At 45.4% G+C, this 11,110-nt stretch overlaps 1 protein-coding gene across 2 annotated transcripts in view; it reads right to left on the reverse strand.

Annotated features, from left to right (window-relative positions):
* The window catches only part of QRICH2 (glutamine rich 2), a 62,057-nt gene extending 52,284 nt beyond the window's left edge, over positions 1 to 9,773 (reverse strand). The window contains exon 1 of one of the 2 annotated variants that reach the window (XM_084838173.1): positions 8,646 to 9,773. In XM_084838173.1, the coding sequence (XP_084694299.1) occupies positions 8,646 to 9,293 (648 nt within the window). In that variant the 5' untranslated portion in view covers positions 9,294 to 9,773. The remainder of the gene's footprint in view (positions 1 to 8,645) is intronic. The other variant, XM_084838174.1, reaches the window with a different exon arrangement.
* Between the last annotated feature and the right edge of the window lie 1,337 nt (positions 9,774 to 11,110).

The raw sequence follows: 11,110 nt of genomic DNA on the forward strand, positions 1-11,110 counted from the left end.
ATTGCTATGGATATATACAAATCCATGTACGTATAGTAACACAAACACCCCAGAAATTTAAAAAAATGAAGCTTTGTGGGTACCCGCAGGCCCCACAGTGGGGACCCCTTCATGGGCACCATTGGAGGGTCCTCATATGTGTTAATCTTGTGACTGACCATTCTGACATTAAGACAACTTGCATTTTTGGCTATCATAGGAACATAGGAAGCTGTCATATTCTGAGTCAGACCGTTGGTCCACTAGCCCAGTATTGTTGACAGTGACTGGCAGAGTCTCTCCAGGGTTTCGGGCCAGATTCTTTCATAGCCCTACCTGGAGAAGCTGAGCATTGAACCTGGGACCTTCTGCTCTGCCACTCAGCTATGGCCCCTCTCCACTTCCATACACTATGTGGATGGTCAATACAGAATACTCACTTGGCTGCTCCTGGCAAGTATATTTTTCAGTTGGGTAACAAGGACATGAATGGAACTTTAAAAGAATAAGAAGACAGATACATGCTTGGTCACTTTTGTAGACCTCATGGTAGCTACAAAAATAAATAAAGGTATCCATGAGACTGCTGTATATGCTCTCCTTAATGTTCCTCAAATGTTCATTGCGAGGTGCTTTGATGCCAACAGTGTACTGCCAAGAAATCTGGTCTTCTTGCCTAGGCTGTGAACAAACTACTGACAGAAATTATCAAATCTCTATCCAGCCCTGATGGAAAAGCTCTGCCAAGTAGGAGAGCAGGAAACAATAGTTTTCATTGTTCTAAATCAGCCTTCGCCAAGCTGGTGCTCTCCAGATGTGTTGGACTACAACTCCCAGCATCCCCTAGCAAGCCATGCTGGCTGGGGGATGCTAGGACTTGTAGCCCAACACATCTGAAGGGCACCAGCTTGGTGAAGGCTGATCTAAATGGTTAAATAATTGTTTTCTATCTCCCTCTTCAATGCACTTGTCACCCTGGAGTTGGTTAAAACTCAGAGCACCAGGTTCCTCACTAAGAAATCAAGTGCAGACTTGTCCTCTCAGGCGTTTTACAAATGCCGCCAGAGATGAGCATTCTCCATTCATTAACCCACAGACTATTTTGACCAGACTCTGCCCTGTCATCACCACCTCCTCAGGATTTGACTTACTTTTCAGTATGTACAAGTTACTTCTTACTATAGCTTTCCCCACAGCAAAGAGCGTTTTCAATCTGCATCTTGCTTGCCCACTCAAAAGCTTTGAAAAGTGGATCGTTGTTACAGTCATCCTATAAACTGGGAACCAAGACTCAGGCTGCAATCCCATTCCCACTTACCTGGAAGTAAATCCCACTGAACTCAATGGGATTTATTATTATTACTATTATTATTTATTACATTTCTATACCGCCCCATAGCTGAAGCTCTCTTACTTCTTCTGAGTAAGCATGTATAAGGTTAAGGATCATTACTTCCCCAAGGTTGCCCATGTTAAGGATGGTGACTTGCCCACAGTTGGCTCTGTCTTCAAATCCAAGGATTTTAACCAGATCACATAAGCTCAGGTCCAAAACTCTACACCAGCCTTTCCCAACCTGGTGTCCTCCAGGTGTTTTGGACTACATCTCCCAGCATTCCTGACCTGCTTGGACATTGACCATGCTGGCTGGGGCTGATGGGAGCTGAAATGCACATCTGGAGGGCACAGGGTTGAGGGAGGCTGCCCTACAAACACACACACCCTTCTCCTACTACAACTACGTTAATTTATTATACTAGTGACCTAGGCATATTACCCAGGAGATCACCAAATGGAAGCTTGATTCTGACATCCTTGTATGCATCAAGAGATGGCTACTTAACAACAGGCAGGCGCAACCCAAGAGATTTGGCTGCTTGAAGTGAAGGATAAGATGCCTCCCATTCCACGTAGAGAAGCTGAATAGACTGGCAGTTGGAACTCACTTCAACACTGGCAACAGAACAGCATCTGCCACTGGGCCTGAGGGCAACACACAAGCTTAGGAGGTATAGGGGAACAGCTGGAGGGGAACAGCTGGGGGAACTGCTTCACTCTGCCTAATGGTAGGGTTGGCCTGTAACCACATCTCAAGGGAACTTCCTCCTACCCACCCAGTGTGCAGTGCTGGGATCTCAGCACAAGCAGGAATGCATCACCTTCCAAACAGCAAGAGAAGATGAGTCTCCACCTGTCCAGCTCACTGGTGCATCCATGTGAAGCAGGGGTCTCTAGAACTAATGGAAACTTCCTAAGGAATGTAGGGTATTGCAACTGTTCTAGCAGATTCCTGTTGCAAAGCTTATCTCTGTTGGGAGCCATTCTTGGCATACCTCACAGTTCACCAGTTGAACTGTCGTTGGTTCACCAGCTCTAATAAAGGGAAAGAAGACCTGCAGGGGCGGGGGGGGGGGACATGGGACAGGACATACAATCTTACCGGCACATCCAGTTACCACTTTAGCCAATCCTAATGCTCCTTTAATTTTGATGGATCAACTCCTGCCTGATGTAACTAACAAATCCTCTGGATTTCCCAGAACACCAGCAAAAGAATTACTTCCCAGCTAGCTATGGCTTTAAGGAGTCCTACAAGAATTGAGAGCTAGCACAAACAGTTTTTCAAATGTATAAGTCAAATGTGGTTAATCAGATTTGCCAGCATGCCTGTTCAAACTCAATTCATACCCTTGAGGGCCATGTCAAGTCAAATAGGAAAAAAAATGGAAGTAATTCTCATTCTAATTCTGGTAATTTGAACAGAGATGAAGTGATTCATCAAATTTTCATCACTATTTTGGCATCAGTAGGTACACCGTTCAATTAAAAACTACCCTAAAACAACTTGAGACGCAATCCTATGCACGTTTAGAGAGAAAAAAGTCCTATAACTCCCAGTATTCCTTAGCCAGTGCTGGCTGGGGAATGCTGGGAGTTGTAAGAATTTTTTCTGTCTAAGCATGCATAGGATTGCAAACATATGTTAATTAGTTTTAAAGGGCACAATCCAGTCCCTTAACACACCCTGAAGGAGCACCTACTCCCATGTCAACTTGCCCTGAACTTTGAGGCCATCTGACAATGATCTTCTCCAAGTTCCTCCTCCATCGGGAGTGAGGTGGATATTGACCAGAGAGGGGGCTTTTTTGGCTGTGATGACACAGTTATAGAATCCCTAAGGGGGCTCATGTGGCACCAATGTTATCTTTTACATGCCAGGCAAAACCCTTATTATTTGCCCAAGTAGTTTAAGAAATGTTATTCTGGCTGTTTAAAAAAAATCTGTTGTTTTATTGTTGGCTGGTTTTAGTGTTTCAATTTTGTGCTTGTTCTTTTGTATTGTTGTCAACCACACTGAAATCATTTCTGATGAAGGGCTGTGTGTGTGTGTGTGTGTGTGTGTGTGTGTGTAAAGTAAATAAAACCTGTCCCTCCTCCTCCTAAGCACACTACGCCAAACTTGGGGGGTCTCCCACCACCATCTCCTCTCCTCTCTTGGAAGTGGGAAGTGCCCAGGGAGTTGCACGCACAGGAGGCTAGCATTTGCCTAATGGCATGTGATGGGGAATGCTCAAACACTAAATACTTGTAAGTATTAAGTATTTCCAAACATTCAAAAGATTAGAAATTCCCAGAGGGGTAGCCATGTAAGTCTGTTGCAGCAAAAATAACAAAGAGTCTTGTTGCACATTAAAGTCTAAGGGTACAATCCTATGCATGTTTAGACAGAAAAAAAGTCCTACAACTCCCAGCATTCCCCAGCCAGCACTGCTGGTTGGGGAATGCTGGGAGTTATAGGTCTTTTTCCGCCTAAACATGCATAGGACTGTGCCCTAACAAATTTATTATGGCATAGCCAGCCCTCCACAACACAGTGCCCTCCAAATCTGTTGGACTACAGTGGCCATGTTAGCTGGTGGTGAAGGGAGGTGTAGTCCAACACACTGAGAGGGCGCCAGGTTTGGGAGGCTGGTATAAGCTGTCATAGACTGTAGTCTATGCATGAAGTGCTATCCTGAGTAACATGTATATGGTTGGAGGGGGGGAATCGTAAACAGTGAGGTCAAAGGGAAATGAAATGCAGGAAGTACAGACAGTGATAATTATGTTATTAACATAGCCACTCACAAAACAGTGATAACACGGACTTCCTGGCATTGATAAGCTAATTAACACATGACTCCAGATAATGTTTTTAATCACTCTACAAGTCAGTTGTAACAATGTATAGATAACAGGTAAATGTAACAATGACACATTTATAAATTAATTCAGTGCTTTGAGGAAATATTAATACAAGTTAATTATATTATATTTAAATTTAGTCAAATGGCCTTGGAAGGGTCCAAAACACTGTAATAAAGTAAATAAGAGTACAGTTTCAATAATATCACGTTGAACTGGATCCACAGGAGATATAGAGTGGCCTGACTAAATTCTGTATCACTGAGTTTCAAATCGCCAACATTCGCTGGATCATGGAGAAAGCAAGAGAATTCCAGAAAAACGTCTATTTCTGCTTCATTGACTACGCTAAAGCCTTTGATTGTGTGGATCACAACAAACTGTGGCAAATTCTTAAAGAGATGGGAGTACCAGACCACCTTACCTGTCTCTTGAGAAACCTGTACGACAGGTAAGGTGGTCTGGTACTCCCAACAGTAAGAACCGGACATGGAACAACCGATTGGTTCAAAATTGGGAAAGGAGTATGACAAGGCTGTATATTGTCGCCCTGCTTCTTTAACTTATATGCAGAGTACATCATGAGAAACGCCAGGTTGGATGAATCACAGCTCGGAATTAAGATTGCCGGGAGAATTATCAACAACCTCAGATACACAGACAATACCACCCTAATGGCAGAAAGTGAAGAGGATCTGAAGAGCCTCTTGTTGAGGGTGAAAGAGGAGAGTGCAAAAGCTGGTTTGAAACTCAACATTAAAAAAACTAAGATCATGGCATCTGGCCCCATCACTGCCTGGCATATAGAAGGGGAAGAAATGGAAGGAGTGACAGATTTTATTTTCTTGGGCTCCAAGATCACGGCAGACAGTGACTGTAGCCATGAAATTAAAAGACGCTTGCTCCTGGGGAGGAAAGCTATGGCACACCTAGACAGCATAGTAAGAAGCAGAAACATCACCTTGCAGACAAAGGTCCATATAATCAAAGCTACGGTTTTCCCAGTAGTAATGTATGGCTGTGAGAGCTGGACTATAAGGAAGGCTGAGCACCGAAGAATCGATGCTTTCGAACTGTGGTGCTGGAGAACACACTTACGAGTCCCCTGGACTGCAAGGAGGTCAAATCAGTCAATCCTACAGGAAATCAACCCTGACTTAGGGTTGGCGGAGAAACTTCGGGGGGACGAGCGCCAACGTGTTCGGCCCCCTGAAAAGGTTTCGGGGAGAAATTCTCCGCACCCCCCCGCACCCCGCACCCCCCCGGGACGGGACTTACCTTTCCCGAATGTCCCTCCCGGCGGCAGGTCCCGGCGGCGGTTTGTCGGGTCTCCGTCAGGGGAGGGGGCGGCAGCCGATCTTTCGACCGGCTGCCTCCGCCGCCATTCCAATAAAACTAAAAAAAAAAAAACGCCCCCGTGATAGGCTACGTGACGATTAACGTAGCCTATCATGGCTAGATTTGCAAAGTCAGCCGTGATAGGCTACGTAAATCGTCACGTAGCCTATCACGGGTGACTTAAAAAAAAAAAAAGCGCGTACGGCTAATGGCGGCCCCCATAGGGAGCCGCCATTCGCGTTCCTGATTTGGTCGCTGTAGTCTACGTAAAGATTACGTAGACTATGGCGAAAATAAGGGCAACGCTATTTGCGTAAATTATTTTCGCCGTAGTCTACGTAAATCTTTACGTAGACTACAGTGACCAAATAAGGAATGTGAATGGCGGCTCCCTATGGGGGCCGCCATTAGCCGTACGCGCTTTTTTTTTTTTTAAGTCACCCGTGATAGGCTACGTGACGATTTACGTAGCCTATCACGGCTGACTTTGCAGATCTAGCCGTGATAGGCTTCGTTAATCGTCACGTAGCCTATCATGGGGGCATTTTTTTTTTTTTTACTTTTTATTTCGCGGCCGGGCGAGGCGAGGCGCCTCCTCCCCGGCCTGAATTTCGGCCGGGCGAGGCAGGAAGCCTCCCCCCCCCGGCCTGAACTTCGGGGGGAGAGCAGGGAAGCGCCTCCCCCCACCGCAAAAAGCTGCGAGACCAGGTAAGTGGCTTTCGTGCACCCCTACCCTGACTGCTCATTGGAAGGACAGATACTGAAGCTGAAGCTCAAATATTTTGGCCACCTAATGCAAAGAGAAAACTCACTGGAAAAGACCCTGATGCTGGGAAAGATTGAAGGCAAAAGGAGAAGGGGACGGCAGAGGATGAGATGGCTAGATAGCATCACCGATGCGATGAATATGGACTTGAGCACACTACGGGAGAGAGCGGAGGACAGGAAGGCCTAGCATGCTATCATCGATGGGGTCACAAAGAGTCGGACACGACTGAAGAACAAAACAATTTCCAGTAGGGAAGCCATGTTAATCTGTGGTAGCAAACACAACAAAGTGTCTTGTGTCAACTTAAAGACATGCAGGACTTCTCAAGTGCCACCTCTCGATAAAGATGCTAACAATGTATCTTGAATTTGGGGGGGGGGATGGACACATTGTTGACATTTTTATCAACTGTTTTGTGAACACCCAGTTAATACTGTAATTGTCACTGTCTATACGTCTTTCATTTCATTTCCCTCTGACCATACCGTTTACTCCCCACCCACTCTAACCGTGTGTGTGCGTATGCACACGCGTACCTGCCTGCATATATATCTACAACTCAGGATAACATTTCATCTATCTAGTCCACAAAAGCTTATGACATTTGTCTGTCTTTAAGGTGCCACAAGACTCTATGATGTTTTTGTTAAACTAACTGTAGCCATATTGCGTCCTCATTTCAAATTGTAATAGAGCTTCAGAGCAAAACATGCAATCTTCATGTAATTCACAGTATTGATCATATATTCAAAGTTCATCTTGATCAGGAATCTTGCTCTAAATGGCAATGTGCACTTTCACAAAGGGTTGCTAAGTCATTCCACAGGGGAAAATGTATATTTATGCTTCTGCTTGTTATTCCAGGAGGTATAATCTCGAAGGGGGAAACAAGTGAGGCTTCAAGTGCTTCCAGGACTTCCACAAAAGTTCTAGAACCATAATGCTTTAGAATTTAAATAAAACGCAGAATGGTAAAAATGTGGGATCAGAAAGAAACCTGATCTCAGGAATCTCTAGCCAGATTACTGACAAAAGAGAATGAAACAAAAGCACGATAGCCTCTTAAGCGATATGAAAACAAACACCTTCCCTTTGAGTTCAAATCAGAGAAACATGTATGATCTGGGGTTCCTCACCTACTTATCTGCTAATTGAATGGGTAACAGGAATCAGGACTTGCTCTACCACTTGCCTTTAAAGCTACTGATGCAAGGAAACTCTTGCAAAATTCATACAAGACAAGACTGTAATGAGATCTAGCTAAAACAACATTTTCTTCGATACCTGGCATTCAAATACAGACCTGGCCCAATATCACTGGGTTCTCACCAGATGGGTACCATGGTGGCTGGCTTCTTCAGTTCTTCCCAAACAGTCCCTAGCTCAGATGACGATTGCCATCATCATAATCATTTTAAATACACTTTATAAAACTTTTCTTAGTCATCTTCACAATAACTGTGTGAGGTTGGCCATTAATGTTTTCATTTGCGGACAGGGTAGTGATCCTGAGAAGCAAGTTTAGAAGGGTTTGGTGGTAGGACTGGATGTGTTAAGTCAGTGTCAACAAGCCCATATTGGCTTCCCACCTGCCTGCCTAGCAGAAAAAGGACCACAGCAGGATCAGCACAGCTTCTTCCATTTGTACATCTAGAGGTGTGAAGTTAGTGTGGGATTCTCCCATGTCACATTCTGTGTGTTTTTCCGAGGAACTGAAAAAGCAAGCTAAGAGTGCTATAAGAGGATGAGAAACAAATCCATTAGTGCTAAAGCCAAAGTTACTAACAGGGAACTTCACTCTTGAGCTAAAAGACAGTGAACCTATGAAGCAAACATCTACATGAAGGGATGCTATATCAGAAAGGCTGGGAGTGGGGAGACAAGATTCACTGCAAGATTCAATGGCCTCCCCTTGTTTTTTCCAGTATATATATTTTTAAAGCATTCTATTTTGATAACATTGGCTGTGGTCACTGTATTATATCTCATCATAAATAGAGGTGGTCTGAAGTGCCCCTGAGGAATAATCATATACAGCTGGGGTGGGCAAATTGTGGCCTTCCAGAAGTTTTAGCCTACAGTTCCCATGATCCCTCAACACTAGCTATGCTGGCTAGGGCTGATGGGAGTTATAGGCCAAAAAAAGAAATCTGGAGGACCACAAGTTGCTCACCCATGATATAAGATCTGAAACGCAACAAAGCTTTTTCTTAAATATCTCTCATGCCATCATGCTTCTCTCAAAATCTAGATTAAAATGCAAATGGAGAAAAATGATTTTAATTTGAAAACAAGAACAACTACTACTACTATTACAAATACTCCATCTTGCATGTTCTGAAACTCCAGCTACCTGGTTTTGAAGTTCACATACCTGGTTGACGCCGTTCTCATTGGCTTCCACCTTCTTCTGCATCTGCATCATTTGCCACATGTCAGCCACAGCAGTGCCAGAGCCGCTCTTGGCCTTCTCCATCAAGTCGGTTCCAGAAGGCAGCTTCTCCAGACCAGAGACCTGCTGTTCGAACCCTTTGATCTGCTTCTTTACCCCTTTCACTTTGTCTTGCACCCCCTGAACCTGGTCCTGCACCCCCTGAACCTGGTCCTGCACCCCCTGAACCTGGTCCTGCACCCCCTGAACCTGGTCCTGCACCCCCTGAACCTGGTCCTGCATCCCATTGACTTTATCTTCCATGCCATGGAGATCAGCATCCATCAGAAACAGTTTCTTTTCCAAGTCAGCAAGTCGAGACGCTGCATCTTCACCCAAGGCGCCTCCCTTGTCCTCCTTCTCTTTCCACAATGCCTCTTGTGCTAATAAATCCCCAACAGCAGCAGCCAGCATTTCTGGCTTGGATGGCGGGCCCCTGTCCATCTTGACCTCCGCTTTGATTTCCTGAATGTTGAGGTGTCTCAGGATGGCATGGAGGAGGGTGTGGAGGGCGTTAAAATTGACAACGCCAATCTCTGGAGTCCCAATGGAGAGGTCTGCCAACTCATACAAGCTGACTTTGACAGACATTTCTGCACCCCTTTCGGAACAATTTGCTCACTACGCGACAAACGTTTGCCTTATTCAAAAAATAAATAAAATCTGCTTATAAGAGATATATAGATCTGTGCTCATATATTCACCCTCAGAAAATATAGTTCAACAAATATAAGACCTTCCTTCTTCACAAAAAAGATCCCTTTGGAGTATAAAAGCCGGCCCTAAAAGTGAGCAGGTTCACATCATAAACGCTTCACTGAACAGCAGCTCCTCGAGGATGATTATTTTACTTTGCTCCATTTCCCTGCCTTTTCTTTCCAAATGATCGGCCCTAATTGAAAGGGCTCCTTTCAAGCTCCCGCCGACCTAAGCAACCGGGAGCTCGCTCCCTCCCGATCGCGCTGCGACATCTGCCCCTAGCCCCAGCCGAAGCCCGACTCGCGGGTGACCGAGCGACTCTGCCGCGTCCCGGACCGAGCCATCTCTGCCGTCACAATCCAGCCCTGGTTCGAATTCTGGCATGCCATTGGCTGTGGAACAACCCTCCCCGTTCCAGGATTCGTCGCTACAGCTGCCCATGTGCTTTTGTTTACATCGCCGGCTGCTTGATGGAGTCATTTCGGCGTTTGTGGTTGCTAGGCGACGCTTGCAACACCTTCCGCGTTCGGTGGCGCCGCGCGAAATAGTTCCTCCCCTCGCTCTCGGAAAAGCAAGAGAGAGCCGGGAACGCGGTGGAACTGAATTCGATCTGAGATTCTGATGCTGGGTGTCGGGTGGGTGTGTTCCCGTCTAACGTATGGAGAGATTCACCTATCACACGGCGTTTTCCTTCTACAGAAACAGCAATCGTTTCTGAGCCACAGATTCCGTAGAAAATGAAATTCAGGCACAATAAACATACTGATGGCATTGCAAAGATACTAATTGAATTGCACACTGCTTTGGTGAATTCCTTGGTTCAGCAGTTTATACATTCATTCATTAAATATTTGTTGTTGTTCAGTCGTTCAGTCGTGTCTGACTCATCGTGACCCCATGGACCACAGCACGCCAGGCCCTCCTGTCCTGCGCTCTCTCCCAGAGCGTGCTCAAGTTCATATTCATTACATCGGTGATGCTGTCTAGCCATCCCATCCTCTGCCGTCCCCTTCTCCTTTTGCCTTCAGTCTTTCCCAGCATCAGGGTCTTTTCCAGAGAGTTTTCGCATTAGGTGGCCAAAATATTTCAGCTTCATCTTCAGTATCTGTCCTTCCAATGAGCACTCAGGGTTTATTTCCTCTAGGATTGACTTATTGACCTCCTTGCAGTCCAGGGGACTCATAAGAGTCTTCTCCAGCACCACAGTTCGAAAGCATCGATTCTTCTGCGCTCAGCCTTCCTTATAGTCCAGCTCTCACAGCCATACATTACTACTGGGAAAACCATAGCTTTGATTTGACGGACCTTTGTCGGCAAGGTGATGTCTCTGCTTCTTACTATGCTGTCTAGGTTTGCCATAGCTTTCCTCCCAAGGAGCAAGCGTCTTTTAATTTCATGGCTACAGTCACCGTCTGCGGTGATCTTGGAGCCCAAGAAAGTAAAATCTGTCACTGCTTCCATTTCTTCCCCTTCTATATGCCAGGAAGTGATGGGGCCACATGCCATGATCTTAGTTTTTTTAATGTTGAGTTTCAAACCAGCTTTTGCACTCTCCTCTTTCACCCTCAACAAGAGGCTCTTGAGATCCTCTTCGCTTTCTGCCATTAGGGTGGTATCGTCTGCATATTGGAGGTTGTTGATAATTCTCCCGGCAATCTTAATTGCAATCTTAATCACAATCCGAGCTGTGATTCATCCAACCCTGCGTT

The sequence above is a fragment of the Heloderma suspectum genome, chromosome 2 (genome assembly GCF_057233095.1).
Source record: "Heloderma suspectum isolate Gila_16-S chromosome 2, 16-S_ref, whole genome shotgun sequence".
Classification (NCBI taxonomy): domain Eukaryota; kingdom Metazoa; phylum Chordata; class Lepidosauria; order Squamata; family Helodermatidae; genus Heloderma; species Heloderma suspectum.